At 40.7% G+C, this 19,589-nt stretch overlaps 1 protein-coding gene across 1 annotated transcript in view; it reads left to right on the top strand.

Moving 5' to 3' along the window:
* The window catches only part of TMEM170B (transmembrane protein 170B), a 30,602-nt gene extending 12,679 nt beyond the window's left edge, over positions 1–17,923 (top strand). Inside the window, exons 2-3 of the mRNA XM_039231823.1 lie at positions 5,481–5,651; positions 15,897–17,923. Of these exons, the coding sequence (XP_039087754.1) occupies positions 5,481–5,651; positions 15,897–16,027 (302 nt within the window). The 3' untranslated portion in view covers positions 16,028–17,923. The remainder of the gene's footprint in view (positions 1–5,480; positions 5,652–15,896) is intronic.
* Positions 17,924–19,589: the final 1,666 nt, after the last annotated feature.

A 19,589-nucleotide genomic window follows, 5' to 3' on the forward strand; every position in this document is an offset into this window, starting at 1 on the left:
AATAAAGCACTGCAGTAAATATTTTCAGCTTTGCAGGCCATATGATCTCTGTCATAACTCCTCAGCTCGCTTATATATCATCAAAGTAGCCATAGATAGTATGGATGAGTATGACTGTATTTCAGTAAAACTTTATGGACACTGAAATTCACATTTGGTGTAATATTGATGTGTCATGAAATACTGTTCTTTTGGTTTTTTTTTCAGCCACTTCAAAAAGTATTCTTAGCCCATAGGCTATACAGAAGCAGGTGGTGGGCCAACTGTGGCTTGTGGATCATACTTTGCCAACCTCTGATTGAGGGGACTTGTTCAAATTTTAAATACATCGTCTCCCAGAGAGTCTAATAAGCCACCTATATGGGACATATGCCCAAACTGAGAAGTCATTGATGGTTAGAAACTAAAGGGTGTGGGTTCTCCACCTTAGGTTTTCTGGACTGAGAACAGAGCTTGAGATAAGCTAATGTGAACACAGACTATTTAAACATATAATGTGCACCATTTCTATAAAGAAGGTAGAAATCGGGGTGCCTGAGTGGCTCAGTCGGTTAAGCGTTTGACTTCGGCTCAGGTCATGATCTCACGGTTCGTGGGTTCGAGCCCCGCATCAGGCTCTGTGCTGACAGCTAGCTCAGAGCCTGGAGCCTGCTTCAGATTCTGTGTCTCCCTCTCTCTCTGACCCTCCCCTGCTCACTCTGTCTCTCTCTCTCAGAAATAAATAAAACATTAAAAAAAAGAAGAAGAAGAAAAAAGAAGGTAGAAATCATGAGCAGCTTCAAGGTATGGGCTAACTGGTGCGGCATTTTCAGCTTGGGGCTTAGAGTATACTGGGTACACAGGGCTCAGTGTCTGTTGGTTACTGATTTTATTAGAAGGGTCAGATGTCCTCTAGAGGGAATATTTGTCTAATGAGATGGTTTTGTTTTATGACTTACATATGTTAATAAGTATCTCTTCCATGAGTTTACCCCAGAGTAGTGATTTCTGCCTCTGTCTTGTGTTGTGGTTATTTGGTGGAACTGATGACATGTTGCTGTTGTGGCCCTACCTGGAGAGATTGCTTTCCTTGCTCTATAGGTTAAGTTTCCTGAGCAGCCTGCATTGAGAACCTTAGGCCTAGTGGAGCATCTTCTTTGATGAATTTTAGAATGAAAACTATTTTTTAAGACAGTATGTTTGCAGCAAAATTAAATATATATATTTCAGGCAGGTGCTAAAAAATTTTTTAAAAATGTATAAAATAATATAACCCATCTGTTATCTTTAAAAGAGAGCCATTGTTTTGTGTTTGTGTGTTTTTCTGTGTGTATACAAACATTTTCTCGGCAAATAGGATCCCATGGTATGTATGATCCTTTGACTTGTTTTCGCTCAGCCAATATATCTTAAACATAGAGAGAAAACCATTTCGCATAAATAATTTTGCCCAAGGATTCAAAACAAAAGCACAGAAGATAATTTTGAGCAACTTGGCAACCGAGGCTGATGAGAGATACAGATTGGGAGCAGGGCTATTTCTAGTATTGTTTGGAGGCCGGGACACATCACAGCTCTCCTGCAACAAACACAGTGCGACAATCTAGGCACAACTCGTCTAGGCTGAAGCTCGTGGACAGCCCTGACTAGGAAACAGAACGAGAGGACTTCAGGAGGTGTGCCCAGGAAGAAGGAATATATCCTTCCAGTGAATTAAGGTGATTGTGTGGATGACATGCTTCAGAGTTTTCTGTTTTGTGCATTGTAGTTTTAAAATTTTGTTTAGCATCTTGCTTAGCACTAGCCAAGGCTCCCTCTGGCATCCTCTTTTCCATCTTGCTCTCTTGCTAGAAGGTTGGATGCAGTGGGATACGGCCAACAGGGAACTGCAGGCCCGTGGATGTCTGCATTAGCTGTATGACCGAGGCAGTTTAAGAAAAGGTGGTGATATTCTACGCCTAACCTCTTAGTACGTGTCCTTCCTCTAGGCCTCATGGACATCTGTTCTTGCTCTGCTCTGAGGGTCCTGCAGTTCTCTTCACCTGAACTAGCCCGGTAGGTTTCCTCAGTTTGCCAGTAGTGAGCAGGGGCCTTAGACAGATTGCTTTATGCAGAGTGGATCAAGATCTTCAGATAGGCCTGTCCACCTACCAGGTCGTGTGCATCCAGCAGGGAATTTACAAGAAGAGTCGTAACGTGAAACCTAGCTTAGCTGTAGATATTTTCAGTGGTGTTCAGTTTTTTCCACAGTGGATAATAGGATTTTTAATAAAGAGTGAGAAACTTGAAACTAAATTGGAGTTCATATAGTTTGTGCTCAGTCTGCTGTAGCGATAGCTCTGGACGGGTCACTAGGGGACCATCTGAGCATGTCTTTTAGTTGTACAGTGTCTTTGGTATCTTGGGGCTTTATAGAACGTTAAAATTTACATTTCCCAGTGATTAGGTAAATTTATCGTTGAGGCCAAGAACTGTATAGTCACTAGGCAAACAACATGACTTGTAATGTCAAATAATCCCTCACTCGTGCTGTTAAATATAGTCAGGACATTTTTCATTCTGTTTGTATGTCAAGGACCACACAGATCTGGTACCCTCTCTGAAGCGGGCTTGGGGTCCGAGGTTGATTGTTGACTCCTGTTGGAGATCGTGTGCCTGTTGCTGTTGAACTTTCCTTGTCTCTGAGCGCCCCTGATGAAAATGCCCCGCTCCGTATGATCATTCCCTCCTATTCCCACTTTATTAGGTTCACTTTGGAAAATTTCATCTTTTAAAATGGAAGTATCTTCTGAGCAGGTGAAGCCGTTGTGTCCTTAATGCGTTTATTATCAGTTGAAGCCATTTGCTTGATAGTGACAGCATGGAAACACAGTTTCCCTGAAAGCTGGCGGAGAGAACGCTTAAAAGGCAGGCTTGTCTAGTTTTCCTAAGTGACCAGCATCTGTCCCCCGTGCCGTTGAGAAAGAAGGTTGCCCAGCACTTTACCACACACTGGAAAATACATCTGCTGTCTCTTCCTCCAAACGGTTTCACATTCTCTGAGTCCATTCTGGGTGTTGATTCTTAAGCATTTGGGAAGGTGGAAACGATTGTGTTTTTAAAATCTGTTTTCTTTGTATCCTCCTTTTTTAAAAAAAAATTAAACTTTTTACTTTGAGAAAATGATAGATTCACATGCATTTGTAAGAAATAATATGGAGAGAACCCACGTGCCCTTTAACCAGTTTACGCAATGGTGACATCTTGGCAAACCACTGTGTAATTTCAAAACCATGATACTGACATTGATCCATCAACCTTACTCACATTTCACCAGGATTACCTGTATACGTGTACTTATTTATGCATGTGTGTTACTTGTTTTTGTACAGCTTTATCACTTGGGTATGTATCCATCACTACAGTCAAAATATAGAAGAGTTCCATTGCCACAAAGGTCCCTAGTATTAGCTTCTTACATCCACAACTTCCTTCCTTAACAACCTTTTTGCTGATTTCTAAATGCCTGGTCATTTGTGGTCATGACTTAAAATAATTATCTTTTAAATTTATAGCCACACTTAAAAATTTTATTTAGTTTTTTAGTGTGGTGAAAAACACATAAAATTTAATCATCTCCGCTACTTTAAGTGTACACCCGAGTCCTGTTCCCTACATTCACCTCGACATGTAACAGATCTTCATATCTTTTTCACCTCACAAAACTGCAACTCTGTACCCCTTAAATAGCAACTCCCCATTTCCCTCTAACCCTAGCCGCTGGCAATACCCATCTTCTGTTTTCCATCTCCATGAATTTGACTCCTTTAGAACCTTGTGTAAATGGAATCAACCATACAGTATTTATCTTTTTGTGACTGGCTTTACTCCGCATGAAGGCCTCCAGGTCCATCCCTGTTGTGGGTGGGTCCAGATTACTTTCCTTTTTAAGGCTGAATAACCCTCCATTGCGTGTGCAGCCTGTGGTTAATCATTCATTCATTCATTCGTTGGTGGACGTTCCAGCTGCTGCCACTTCCTGGCTGTTGTGCATGGCGCTGCTCTGAACATGGGTGTGACCCTGCTTTTGATTCTTTTGGATACACACCCAGAAGTGGAATTACTGGGCCATATGGTAGTTCTTTTTTAAATTTTGGCGGGAACTTCCGAACTTTTCCATAGCAGCTGCGCCATTTTACATTCCCGTCAACACCCTGCTTGTCTGTACTTTAATGATGCTGGGATAAACGTGTTTTAATACTTCCATTTTTGTCCTCTATTTCATGACTATTTTATCGGCCTTTCTTTCACACTGGATAGAGAGTGAATACTAGCACAAGTAGCAGATGCTTTGCATTATAGAATGTTTGCATACCGCAGATGCTCCTCAAGGTGACATCCAAACATTCTGAGGTCTGCTCTTTCCAGTACAAGTAACAGAAACCCTACCTGAGCTACCTTAAATAAAAAGGGATTTGATTACAAGGAAACTGGGGTGCTATGTTGAATCTAAGGGTGGTGAGATGGCAGGCCTTCGAAATCACTGGAACGAGGGACTTGGTTGTCTCTTGTCTTTGAGGGATCTGTTTTTCTTTCGTCCCGTATGGCAGCTTTCCTCATGTGCTGAGGAAGTGGCTCTTCACCAAACCTTTGACCACCCAAGGACGGAGGTGCTCCCCTGGTCCCAACCCAGAATTCCCAGGGGGAAAGGAGTGATTGGCCCAGCTTGGACCAGTTGTCTGCCCTGATATACCTCATGATAGGCTTGACTGGGGAGATGGGGTCAATGCAAGGATTGGGCAAAACCTTCAGGAGCTGTATGAATTGACTGGGAGGTGGCAGGTAGCCAGAAAGAAAGGGAATGGGCAGAGAGACAGAATGAAAGGTGTGCTTATCAACTGTAACCTAAAACGGACAGCAACTGAGGACACATTGACGAAAGAGCAATGGGACTTGGAAAGGTCTGGGTAAGGACCATTAAAATGATCTGAGGCAAAGAATTAAAAAAAAAAAAAAAATCCAAGTGATTTCTTTAGTTGAGAGCCAAGAGGGGAATTGCCTGAAATTCTTAAAATCATAAAAGATCATTGACTGATATCTGGAACAATTTGAATTAAGGAGTAGATTTCAGAAATGTCTTAACACTGTTATTTAGTGTAGAACATCAAAAATGACATGTCAAACAGCAATTCGTTAACTTTATTCCAAGAGATCTGCAAATATATTAGGGGTTCGTCAGACACATTGATGGATTATAGCTCTGTGACGGAGACGTTTAGAGGAAACTAGAATGTAGCTTTAACCTTCTGAAGTCCTGGAACTATTTCCCCAGCGAGCATCAGTGATGATAAGTGCTAAAGAGTAGTTATATTAGTATTTAGTACTACCACGTATGTACTGGGCAGTTTTATACGTGCTGCCTCACTTAACCTTCCTTCAAACCGTGGGGGCTCACTGTTGGTGAAACCGAATTTTCCCAGATGTTTTCGACACCATTATTAACACTCTGCTTTTCCTTTCAGAGATGTGGTACTGGATCTTTCTCTGGGCTCTCTTCTCCTCTCTGTTTGTCCACGGTGCCGCGGGAGTGTTGATGTTTGTGATGCTGCAGAGACATAGGCAGGGGAGAGTCATCTCGGTCATTGCCGTCAGCCTAGGGTTTCTGGCGTCTGTAACTGGAGCAATGATCACTAGTAAGTTGATTTTGTTTTGTTCACGGACCTAATTGTGTGTGCACCTAACGGTTCCAGTAACTCTGTTCTTACGATGCATGTGACATTAGCGTAAATCTTCCGTGTGGACCATTTTCAGCACGGATCGTGCTTCTCCTGGAAGGTAACCATCAGTTCATTGGTTCATTGATTCATCGAACAGACAGTTGTTTGTGCTTCCGGGTGAAGACCGTTATGCAAGGTTTGCTGGGATCCAGAAAAACTTGTAAACATTGGCAAGGGGAAAAGAAGGTCATGGGAAAATTTCTTGCCCAGCGGATATAGTTTTTGCTTTAAAGGAACGCCTGGCTCCCTGCTGCCACGAGAGAAGCATCTACCTTTCTGGTTGGTTCTTAGCCCCCGCGATAAGAGTAAGTCCTTCTGTAGTTCAGACGCCTCCTTTTGTGTTGCACCATCACCTGTTCCCACAGTGACTGCACACCTCGCCCTGGGTGGAGGGCTCTGTTCCCATGTCTGGGCATCTGTCCTGTGGCACTAATAGGGCAGTGACGACATCGTTGTTTTCTCGCCCATTCTTCATTTACTGTCTGGCTTGTCTGTGTTGTTCTGTAGTAGGTTTTCGTTGTTGCCGCCGTGGCCTGGAACTTTATCATACGGCGTCTCATCTGTTTTGCCACAGAGAGGCCTTATTTTTATTAAAAGATTTTTTTAATGTTTATTTATTTTTGAGAGAGAGAGAGGGAGAGCATGTGCGGGAGAGGGCAGGAAAGAAGGAGACAGAGGATCCGAAGCAGACTCTGCACAGTGACCACAGAGCCTGACGTGGGGCTCAAACTCATGATCTGTTTGAGCGCAGCTGGACACTTAACCGGCTGAGCCACTCGGGCACCCCTGCCACAGAGAAGCTTTAAAACAAGTACTCCAGGGGGCGCCAGGGTGACTCAGTTGGTTAAGTGTCCTACTTCAGCTAAGGTCATAATCTCACAGTTCATGAGTTCAGGCCCCGCGTCGGGTTCTGTGCTGACAGCTCAGAGCCTGGAACCTGGTTGGGATTCTGTGTCTCCCTCTCTCTCTGCCCCTCCCCCACTCATGCTTTGTCTTCCTGTTTCTCTCAAAAATAAATAAACATTTTATTTTATTTTTTAAAATGTTTTTTTTTTTTTTTTAAATTTATTTCTAGGAGAGAGAGAGAGAGACAGCGTGAGCAGGGGAGGGTCAGAGAGAGAGGGAGTCACAGACTGAAACAGGCTCCAGGCTCTGAGCTGGCAGTCAGCACAGAGCCCGACGCGGGGCTTGAACCCACGAACCACGAGATCATGACCTAAGCGAAAGTCGGACGCCCAACCGACCAAGCCACCCAGGCGCCCCAACATTTTAAAAAGTAATGAAATCAAGTAGTCGGTTTAGCTGAAGCTCCGGATATGCATAGTAAAGGACTAGAGAGTCAGCTGGAGAGACTGAGTAGAGCCAAATCCTATAGGGTCTTGGAAGACAAGCCAGAAAATTTGGGCCTTTTTTCCTGCAGGCCATGGAAAACAAGTAAGAGAGTCTTGAATGGGGCTGGCAAGGGACAAAGCAGTCCTGTGGACAATTTTGTTTTAATGGGTGAATACAGATAAGTGTAAAGGACCGAGAGAATACTCTGAAAGCACCTTCAGCACATCACAAGGAAAGGGTATCTGAATCATAATCGATACTCAGAAAATACTGGTTGGGGGCATAGGGGAGGAACCGCAGAGGGAGGAAGGGAGAAACAAGGGGAAGGAAGAGGGATGGAGAGGCATTGACTCTGATCTGAACTGGAGCCCGGGATCTAACTAGAGCAGTAGTTGCGGTTGGAGATGACGTATGGACAACAGCAAAGGGAAGAAATCCGAGTGAGTTGTGGTGGCACACAGAGGGGCTTGGGAGGGACTGCCAGTGTTTTCTGATGTGCGTCACTGTGATAACTGTGGGCCCACGAACAGAGGAGGGAAGAAGGAATAGCTTGTTCAGAAGTTGTATGTAGTATGTGCATGCATGTGTGTTTATTGGCACAAATTGCTGTAAAAGTTCAGAGAGCAGAAGTGTCATCTACTTCCGTTTCCATCTAACGATGCCTCTGTATATATTTTACCAAGAATTAGCCAGTGGTTTTAGAGACTGGGGCCTTATATTTTATATCCTTAAAAATATAAATAGTCTGACATAATTTCAAGTAAAGATTCCAAGTAGGCAGTAAAACATTTAAATTTCTTCTGGCCAGTCTCTTGACCTGGAGATACTTGAAGTAAGAAAACTAGCCCAAACATCAATATTTTAAATATATTTATGTTCCCCACGCAGTTTGTGTCTGTGCACTCATTCGCTGTATATTCAGGTCTGCAGGTGACTGCTTAATATCTATTCTGAATAAGAAAGTTGGCTGAATATAGGTACACATCTACTAAATTTTGCTGCTTCTTAGATTTTATTCCGAATACAGTGATCTTCCATTTTAGTTGGTATTTTTTTAATGTTTATTTATTTTTGAGAGAGAGAGGGAGAGCAGCAGAATGCAAACAGGGGAGGGGCAGAGAGAGAGGGAGACACAGAATCCGAAGCAGGCTCCAGGCTCCAAGCCGTCAGCACAGAGCCCTGTGGGGCTCGAACCCACGAACTGTGAGATCATGATTTGAGCTGAAGTGGGACGCCTAACCGACTGAGCCATCCACGTGTCCCTCATTTTAGTTGGGGTCAGTAGTACCAGCATTGGGAGAGACTGCGTTTCCATATAATGCCATCAGCAGGCAGTGGAGAGCTGACTAATTTTAGCAAATCTGAAGGTATAAAGTGACATCTCTTCGTTGGTTTAATTTGCATTTCTCTGATCACTGATGAGCTTGAACTTCTATTCTCATGCTTATTATATATTTCAATTTCTTTTCCTGCAGATTGCTTCCTTAAATTATGTGTTTACTTTTCTTCTGGGGTTCTTATTTCCCTCTTATTAAACTACAGGGGTTTCTTAGACACTTGAGATACTGGTCCCTTGTTGGTTTTGGACTTTGCAAGGAACTTATCAGTCCTTTATCAGTGACCTTCCTCTAGAATCCTTAATTTCCATGTGATCAGCTCAAAGAAGTGTTTTGCCTTATGGTTTATAATTTAAGTTACGAAGTTCTCTCCCACATCAAGGTCAAGAGACATGCTGGTATGTTTTCTAATGTTAATTTTATAGTTTTGCCTTTCATATAAAGATCTTCACTTCATCTAGGAGTCAGTAAACATTTTCTTAAAGTGCTAGATAAGAAATATATTTTTAATGTTTGCTTGTTAATTAATTTATTCATTTGGAGCACCTGAGAGCAGGGGTGGGGCAGAGGGAGAGGAGGAGAGAGAGAATCCCAAGAAGATTCTACCTGTCAGCCGATGCGGGGGTTGAACTCACGAACTGTGAGATCATGACCTGAGCTGAAATCAAAAGTCAGATGCTTAACTGACTGAGCCACCCAGGAGCCCCTGGATAGGAAATATTAAACTTTGCAAGCCAGGTGGTGTCTGTCACAGCTCTTCAACTCTGCCATTGCAGTGTGAGAACAGGTATAGATGTGTGTAAAGGAATAGGCGTGGCTTTTTCCAATAAAACTTTATTGACAAAAACAGGTGTCTGGCATTCAGACATAATTTCACAATTTCATAAATTCCCGATTTGGGCCCTGATGAGTCTCATTTTGTATTTGATATTAGATAGCATTCCAGGTATCTCCCCCTACATAGTAAGTCTGTTTTTACCACACCATCCACTTAAAAAAAATGCATCATTTCCTCTTTGATTCACCTTATTTGCATATTATGTTCAAGGTACAAGGGTCTGTCTCTGAACCCTGTTCTGATATTTGAGTCTTTTTGTGTGTTCCTGCAGCAAGGTCACATTTTCTTCATTCCTATGGCTTTGTGGTATTTCTTAGTACCTGGTAGGGGTAGATCCCTCTCACTTCTTTTCCTTCTCAAAGTTGGCGTAGCTATTTATGGGCTTTTATTCTTTCATATAAATTTTAGAATATGTCTACTCAGTTTCTCGAAAAAATCAGCATAACTGATTTTTATTGGGATTTAATTGAATGGAGAGGTTCATTTGGGAAGAACTGGCATATTAAACTGTTCTACCCAACAGCATGTAAGAGATTTCCATTTATTTGGGTCATCTTCTAGTCTTTTGTTAGAGTTTAAAAATGTTTTTCTCGATAAGAGGGTTGAATACTTTTGGTTAAGTTACTTCTCCAACTCTTATGTTATGGTAGTTGTGCATGGTATCTTTTGAGGACTTTGCTTTGTTTTATTGGTATAGAGAAATACGTTCAGTTTTCCTTTTTTTAAAAAAAATTTTTAATAAATCTAAATTGAGAGAGAGAGACAGAGTGTGAGCAGGGAGGGGCAGAGAGAGAGAGAGGGAGACCCAGAATCCGAAGCAGGCTCCAGGCTCTGAGCTGTCAGCACAGAGCCCGATGTGGGGCTCAAACTCAAAGACCACTGAGATTGTGACCTGTGCCTAAGTCAGATGTTTAACTGACTGAGCCACCCAGGCGCCCCAACAGTGTTCAGTTTTCTGAATTGACTGAAAGATTAACAAAGCAAAAAACTGGTTCTTTAGAACAATACTAAGATGAGTAGATTTCTGGCAAACTAATTTTAAAAAGTTTAAGGCAGAAAAGTAAAATATAGAACAAAATAGGATAAATAACTATAGACTCAATAATATAGAAAAAAGAGATATAAAAATAACAGTTTTTTGAACAGCGATATATTCCTAAATATAAAATGTCAAAATTGGCATAAGAAGAAACAAAGTATGAATGGGACAATCAGTATATTTAAACAGTTGAAATGTTGAAAACTCTCCTCCCAAAGGAACTACGGGCTCACCTGGGGCTTATGGAGGAGTTCTACCAAATTTTGAAGGAACAGTTTAGTTCCTGTTTTATCCAAATTATTGAGGAAACGGAAAGAGCATAAGCTGTGCATAGCATATTTGCTGAGGCCAGAGTAATCTTGGTAAGCGGCATAAAGACTGCACAGGCACGGAAGGGTATGGGCTCATTTCCCTTGCGAGTGTTATCCCAGGAATGCAAAGAAAATTCGGGATCAGAAATGACTATGGCTGTATGCCAGTAGAACACGATTTGTGGGAACTGAAATTGAAATTTTGTATAATTTCCATGCATCATGCAATATCCTTCTTTTGAGTTTTTAAAAAGCCAGGTTCTCTTTTAGGATCTGGAACAAAATAATAAGGCAGATATGGTTCTTATTCTCATTACGCTTCTATTCTAGTCAAATTAAAGAACAATAAGAAAACATCATAAATAGGAAAACTATGAGATAAGTCTATGTGGAATATTAAAGCAATGTTAAAGAGTGAAAAAAAAAAAAAACATTTAAAAAATGTAAAAACCATTCCTAGCTCATGTGCCGTGCCCATGTGATGCGGTGTGCAGGCTGGACCTACGGACCACAGCCTGCCGGCCCCTCATCTGACCACACGAGCTGATGGAACCAGCACTGTTTAAAACCAAATCTGCCTTAGCCTTCACGTCTGCTCTCTCTCAGGAACTACAGAGGGCAACCCGACTCACTTTCAGCTGTCGGGCCCTGGCATTCATTGGTGGCCCCTTTATGTTGCTAGATACTGACATCTTCTGCCCACTGGTGGCTCTTCATCTAGCCTCTCCTGTCCTTGTAGGTTTATATCTTTCACTGACCTTCACATCCCTTTCGCCGGTCCCTTGGTCCTAGTGAGGTCTTCCCTTATTTCTAATTGATTCTGTCCGCCGTGGATGGGAGGGACAGTTCCGAACACGTGCCGTTTATTTCAAGCATCCTGTTCTGCCTGTGTCTTCTTCATTCTTACATAACAGAGCCTTGTATTTCCCCAAGAGAATAAAGATCATAATATTTGTATTCTTTCACCTGGCTAGCGTTCAGCAAAATACACCTTAAAGAGAATGAAAACTAAAGCCCAAATTGGGGGGGAAGACCTTTGTTAACATGTATAAACATAGGTTAATACCCAAACTATATTCTAAAAGCCCTACAAATCAAGTAAGAAAAGGACAACTCAATAGAAAAAAAAAGAACAAAAGATTTGGCAAACATTTGTGAAATTAGAAAACTCTACTGGCCATTAATATGTGAAGAAAAGCTCAGTCACATTAATTATTACCAGGGAAATGCAAATTAATCACAGAGATATCATCTGTAACCCATCAGATTGACAGAGATTAAAAAAAAAAAGATACCAACTGCTTCTGAAGATATGGAGTAACTAGAATATAAGTTGGTACAACTTCCTTGGAAGACAGTTCGGCATTACCTTAGTAAAGCTGAAAATGCCTATAACATGAGACCGAGCAATTCTACTTTTACCCATGTGTTGAAGAGAAATTTTTGACTGCTGTGTGGGTCAAGGGCAGGGCACAAGGATGTTCACAGAAGCCATGTTTGTCATTGTTAAGTATTGGAAACAAAGGTCACTGGCAGTGGAATGGATAAATTGTGGTATATTCATGCTTAGAATTCTATGCAGTAGTGAAAATGCATGAATTATACCTACACACACCACGCTACCTTTCAGACCTGTAATATGTACAGGATCAATCCTCATAAAATTAATTCAAAAAGCTACATAATATATATTTTTAGGATACAGGAAGGTGGTATAGCCAAAGAAAAGCCAAGGAATGATAAAAAAAAAAAATTTAGGGAGGGAATGGGACATGACTGAGCAGAGTCCGTGGGAATTTCAAAGGAGGTAGTGACGTTCTCTTCTCCAGCTGGATAACAGTACTTGGGAATTGGTTGTTATTTTATAACCTACATGTTATCTTTATAAATACTATTATCTGCTTACTATTCAATAGCAGTTTCCCAAATACGTTGAATAGGCACACGAGATTGTTTGCTTGCAGATACTGTAGATTGAGAATCCCACTGACCCAGTCTTTTCTGACCAGTGCTTCTGGGTGTGAAATCAGACAGTGCAGTGGGGACTTCTGCAAATCTGTTTCTTTTGGAGACAAGTTGTGGTTACAACTGTCCCTGGGACCAAACTGGTCCCTGACTGATTATCCACAGGAAGGAAAATGCTCATTTGTTTTATTCTCTGTATGACACTCTTTGGACTCCACTCCCAAATCAGTGCTCTGCTCAGTTGTAATCCATACTTCCAGTTTGGCATGTATCTCCCCAGATTTTAATTTATTTATATATTATATTTATTTGTATTTTCCTGTATACCTTTTTACATATATGTGTGCTTACATGGGGGTGTATGCACCAATGGAGAATACATATAGTTTTATGTTTCATTTTCTTTGTTGCATAAATGATATATCTTAGGTTCTTTCTGTGTCGGTTCATAACGTTTTTATTTTTCCTTTGAAATTCTATGGGTTTGATGGTGTGGACTTGGTATAGTTTAACCACTCCAGGCTGTTGGACATTGGATTCTTGCTTTTGATTTTGTGGGGTTTTAGGGGTTTTTTGTTTTGTTTTTTGGTTTTTTGTTCGTTTTGTTTTGTTTGCTTTTACAAGTACTGCCTTGGTTATGCTGTATGTGCTTGTGTGTGTATGTGTGTATTCTGGACATTAATCAAGTATATTAATCAAGTGTTCTAGTCTGTCCCTTGAGGGGTTCTGTTTAATTTTGTGTAGTCTTTAAGCAGTCCTCTTTTCCTAAGATCACAGATATATTCTCTTATACTAAAATTTTTTAGCATTTTAATTTATTTTTGAGAGACAGAGAAAGACAGAACACGAGCAGGGGAGGGGCAGAGAGAGGGGGACACAGAATCCAAAGCAGGCTCCAGGCTCTGAGCTGTCAGCACAGAGCCCGACGCGGGGCTCAAACCTACCAGCTGTGAGATCATGACCTGAGCCAAAGTCAGATGCTTAACTGAATGAGCCACCCAGGCACCCCATATTCACTTATATTTTAAAGTTCACATTTATAGTTTGTTTTTTAACATTTTGTTCTTTAGCCCATCTGAAATTATTATGGGGAGTGGTCTGAAGCCGTGTCCTGGATTTATGGCTTCCAATGGCTGCCCTGCATTGCAGCCCCATTTACTGAGTGCTGAATCATCGATGGGATATACCTGTCTCATCCACGACTATGACAACCACCAGCCACAATTTAGAGCGCATCCCTGCACCAGTCACTCTCCCAAGACTTGCCAAGTATCCCCTGTTCATCTTTACACCCACCCATTTTACAGCTGAGGAAACAGGGCACACAGAGGGGAAGTGATTGCCTGGGGTAGCACTTCTGCTAAGTGGTGGCTTTCGGGTCTTAACTGGCAGGTGTAGCTCCAGAGCCCAGGCTCTTCACCTCACGTAAGTGTAAGTGTGCGAAGTTTGACTTGACAGACTTGCTTACTGTTCCCAAGGCAGCCCGAGCTAGTAAGTGCTCAGTTTTTCCTCTTCGTGGATCAGCTTGGAAAACTTCGTGCTGGAGAGATGGAGGTGAAAGGGTGTTTTTAAAATTGAAGATAGTCCTGGAAATCTGGGGTAAATCCTCATAAAAACAGACTATTTCTCAGGTTTATTTTAATACGGTTTCTGATAACAGAGAAAGCATAAGATCTTTACAAATTTTAAAGAATGTTCTCCAATTCTAAAATTTGAGGATGTCACCAATTACGCTAGTGAAGTTTATTACTTGATTAAGGAAGTGTTGGTGCCCTGAAAGTTTTATTTAATATTGAGATGATAGTCATTCTCCTTATGATTTTCTGAATTCCTTGTTCTCTTTTTCACTTAGTATAAATGTGAAATGATAGAATGCTTTGGGGATTTACAGCCAGACTAACCTCGATTGAAATTCCAGCTATTGTCCTTGCTGTATTTCCACAGGCTGGTAATTGAGCCTCTCTAAACCTGTTTTCTATCTTTAGGTAATAATACTCTGAAGTGGTGTGATATTTAAACCAGATAATATTTGTAAAGGTACTATCAAGAAACATTGTATGTAGGAAATATGCTATACATTTTAATTTCCTTCTTTAAAAATGTTTATGGGGCACTGGGGAGGCTCAGTCAGTTAAGTATTCGACTCTTGGTTTCAGCTCAGGTCATAATCTCACAGTTCGTGACTTCCGGCCCTGCATCGGACTCTGTGCTGACAGTGCAGAGCCTGTGTTGGGATTTCTCTCCCTCTCTCTCTGCCCCTCCCCAACTTTCTCTCTCTCAAAACCAATAAACAAACATAAAAAAAATGTGTAAATAAAGTCCTTGGCTTAGATTAATAATTTGCCTTTCCCTTTTATATCTCTTTAGAGGAATATGGTTACTTTTATTTCAGAGTTTTTAAGAGAAGTACAGAGTTAGTTCTTAGCTAATTTTTATGAACAGATTTCTATCTCAAATAACTGTCATTTCAGTGTCTCTGAATCATATAATGGTCTTGGTTTTTGTTTGGTCATTCTAGGATCTAGAGAGAGGGCTTTTTCTAGAGGAAAGTTTTAAGGCCAACTCAATATGTAGGAAGGCATCCTGTAACTTAAATGTTTCATTATATACACTATATTAATAAGGTGAAATATTCAGTCACATGGGCTGTGTAACTCCTGGGAATTCTCTCGGGAATTCTCACGGAGAATCTCTGGGATTCTCTCATTCTCGGAAGTGTGCATTACCTAAACAGTTCTCCCAGGACAGATGTTGAGTTCATCTTCCATTTTTATTAGGTGTCAAGATACTTAGTTTCTAAATAACTTTACAGTTGTATGCTTTATTAAGAACTACAAGAAACTACTTTATATGGTAGATTCTGAAATGGAGTAGTCCACTATTCTAGTAGTTCATATGACATTCAAGAATTTTTAAAAAATTTCTTGATTAATTTAGAATGTTCATTAAATTCTCTAGTTTTCTGCATTTTCATTAATAATTATTCATATATCGCATTGTATGTTTATAAAAATCGTGGTGATGTCTGGCCAGTTCGACGCCCAGGTGAGAGATTCCAATAACAAATTACTCATTTTCTAGAACATATTTGGTTTCAAGTGAAAGCACGTACTATAAATTCATCTTTTGCAGTTGAATAGAAAACTAAAAAGCCTGTCTTTCAGTTAAGTAATGTGCTAGAGTGTGACTTTTACCAATCACGTGGGAACTTCTGTGGACAGTTCATAAAATGAGAATGATCGATTACTGGAATGGAAAGAGCACTGACGTCGCCTCAGAGCGGGGTGTCACGAAGGGAATGAATGTGTGATTTTGTTTCTCTGCCCCTCTCTCGTCCAGGTGCAGCCGTGGCCGGCATTTACAGAGTAGCAGGGAAAAACATGGCCCCCCTGGAAGCGCTGGTGTGGGGCGTGGGACAGACTGTATTGACATTAATCATCTCCTTCTCAAGGATCCTCGCCACACTTTGAGGTTTCTGTGGGAACGTCTCACTTCACCTAAGGAAACAGATGTACAGATTCTCCGAAAATGGCGTTGTGAGGGAGTGGGAGTGAAATTGCCCAAGAACGTGGAAGGAGCCGGTCACAACCGAAGGAAGGCCTTGAGCTGTGTGCAAAGATCGCCCTCTGGTGTCCAAGTGATTGCACTACCGCACTGCACCTTACGTGCCTCCGTCCCGGGCCAGGCGCATACACTACCGGAAGCTACAAGAGGAAGCACCTTGTTTAGGTGCCAATCAGGTTCACATTGGTGTTGAATCATCATTCTTAACAGTGTTGTGTTAAGTTACAGGGACGTTTTGAGGAATTGATATATGTGCCAAACTCCTCTTCTTCTCCTTCTTCCTCTTATTTTTTTTTTTTTTAACATTGATCATGTGACAATTTGCAAGTGTAGATGTAGACGAGTGCTGTGAACCACATCCGACATGAATTCAGGTAACTAGTGAGATTTTTGTCTTGTAACGCTAAATCCCGTATGAGTGCTGAATACCGGATCATTTAATATGATAGGGAAATTACTTGATTTTTTTTAACGTTGAACGTTTCTGGGATTTAGGGCTTTAATATGTTTAGGCATTATTGTTATTTACATTAATTTATGTGGAAAATAATACTTAATGGAAAACTAGCTAAACTCTTTTAAGGACTCAAAGTAGACCTGTAGGGTGCATCCTTCCCACTCACTTAAATAACACTCTTTTAATAGCTTCCCTCCTACCTAAGTGTTCTGTTGATACGACTTCAGAAACTTTTTGGGTCACCCACGTTGATTGTAGTTTGTGTGTCGTGCAAATATAATTTGAAAATTTTCTTATAACCTTTGTAAGAAAAGAAGTCCGAAATGCATGTTGCATTCTTTGACCCTTCTAAAGAACGTTTTTGCCACATGCATCCTGGAGAAAACACCTTTATACCTAGCATCTCGGTGGGATTGTATTACTTGTTGCACATGTCTTGATTTTTGACAGAACACACACAATCTTTAACCTTTTGTTCTGGAGTATTAACTATATTTAAAGAGTGGCCTAAATTAGGCTGTGAAAACAAAAAGCCTCATTTGTACATAAGTAACAAGTAAGTTATACACGAAGAGTAATAAACTGTCTTTCTTTGGGCATGTGGTAACATGATTTTGCTAAGTAAAAATTGGGGAATAGAGTAAATAATTTTAAAATTTGGCAGTTAATCTCAGCATATCAGTACAGTCCTGAGCATGTAGTAGAGTGATTCTGTTGTTCAGTTCTTGATCTATGCTGTTATTTAAATTTAGTAGAATGGGAAAGTCCTGAGTATAAAACACTTTAAGAGATTTTGGCAAAGTGTACCTGTTTTTAAGAGTTAGAGGAGTAAAAGAAACACAGAACCTGGTTGACTTTGCCTCCTACTGAGATTTTTTAAAATACCAGGTATTGTTATAAATGTACTAACTCAAAAAGCCACTGCAGAAAACACGAAGTTAAGGGCAATCCAAAAAATAATCTGCATACTCTAGCCTCATGGTTTTATAACCTGACTTGGTAAAAAGTAGATTTCTTTTAGGTCCCATTCAAATATAAGACCTTCATTGCCCACACCTCTTTTGTCCACCCAAAAGCAAAATACATATGGATGACTTAACAATAAGGAGTTGGGGTAGGGGATGCTCGTACCAGTATGGAAGCCAATTTGGGGGGTTTGCTAATGCTGTGGCTTAGAAATCTGTTTTTTTAAAAAACCAATAAGCAACTATGCATCCCTAGAGATCGTTGAAGTAAATCTTCAAATCAATTCTTTTTATTATGTACAAGCCTAAAATTATGTTCATGTGTTCTGCATATTCCTCATGTTTTCCCAAATTAAATGTAGGCATACATTTTCCAAGTCGGTTGGATTTCTCCTTTTCTTTTAGACTTGAATTGCGTTCTTTACTTTTGCTATTCTGTTGACAATTTCAAGTGTTCATGTTCTTTGAGAGGAATTACTCATAATGTGTTTACATTGTTTCAGATCTACAAAATGAATATTTATTTCAACATACGGTTATTTCAGGATTTAAGAAAGTTATCATGGTAAGGGAATAGGTACCCATGGTCTGGAATCCAAAATTAGCCGGAAAATAACGTGGACACATTAAATCCATCAAGGTGTGGACCAAAGAAATTTTAACTCCTCTTTTTTACTCTGGAATGGAAGTGTAATTGGATGGAGAATAATTAGCTTGCAGCTGCCCCATCAGGTTGTTTTATGTGATGAATGTGTGTGTGCGCGCGCGTGTGTGTGTGTGTGTGTGTGTGTGTGTATGTGTATGTGTATGTGTACACTTAACCATTGGGGGAGGTTTTGGTTTCTTTGCTGTTTTTAGTTCTTTTCATCAGGATTTTGTGTAACTGTCCCTCTCTTGATGTTTTGAAATACAGTTGAATAGTGTGAATTGATGATATTGTCTTAATAGCTATTTCTATGGCGAGATTTTTTTTAATCAATGGTTTTCTTACGAGACAATAGATGCTTGATGATATATATCTAGACACACATATATATCATTACATACATATATCTAAAGCTGCTATATATGAATATAGTCTAATTGGGGAAGCTTTTGTTCAGGGAACACTTCTCATGTTCTAGTGGAGAATTTTGTGTGTTTGTTCAGTTAAATGATCTTTTAAATAGGTAAGCATGTGTGAGATTTTTGAATTTGGGGAAATTTTTCTTGATTTAGTCATGGTGGAGACTCTTGTTTGTGATATGACAGAAGCCCTTACTGTATTTGGGTTACTCCTTCTTAAAATTTATATGTGATCTAGCAGTAAACTTTTATCTGATAAGTGCAGGAAGGAAGGGGGCTCCTTTAGAGTTTATACTACTTATTTTGAAAAATGTTTACTAAAATACCGCTGACAGTGAAATCGGTTCCCCAAAATAGAGACCTATGACTAAGTGCCCAAACTAACTCTTACTAAACAGACTGGTTAGAATTGTCCATAGAGCAGAATTAGTTCATGGGGCCGGGCTATCTAAGCTACAAATACTGGGTCACCCATTTAAATGCAGGAGGTACAGGGATTCTGCCCCAGGGGTGACTCTGCAGGCTGCTAGGAGGAGATTTCTAGAAGGCGGCTCTGTTCCTTGCTCGCGGCTTAAATCTCTCTGACTCTGGATCTCAGTGGGTACCAGCCAGTGTTGCGGTTTAGAACCCAGTATACTTTCTTAGTATTTGCGACTTAGGTTTTCACTGCCCAAAGCAAGGGTTTTGTGTGTACTCGAAGTGAGAGCTAAGGAGATGAGCCGCCCCGTATGCCCTGCATCTGTGATATAAGGACCAGGGGTAAGTGAAGATCAGAGTGTCATCGAAGAGGTCTTTGTTAGAATACAACAAATGAAGATGTGAGTGGAGCCACCACGCGAGTGTGCCCAAGCTGACACTCACACAGCAGCCGACTCAAATTTGTAAATATTTTTGGTGGATCTGCTCTCTTCAAAGCACTGTGCTGAGTATTTCCTACAGTAAGCACGGGCGTGACCGAGATGGGTCCCTGCCCCTGAGTCC

The sequence above is a fragment of the Hyaena hyaena genome, unplaced genomic scaffold, assembly GCF_003009895.1.
Source record: "Hyaena hyaena isolate Hyena2069 unplaced genomic scaffold, ASM300989v1 scaffold_60, whole genome shotgun sequence".
NCBI lineage: Eukaryota > Metazoa > Chordata > Mammalia > Carnivora > Hyaenidae > Hyaena > Hyaena hyaena.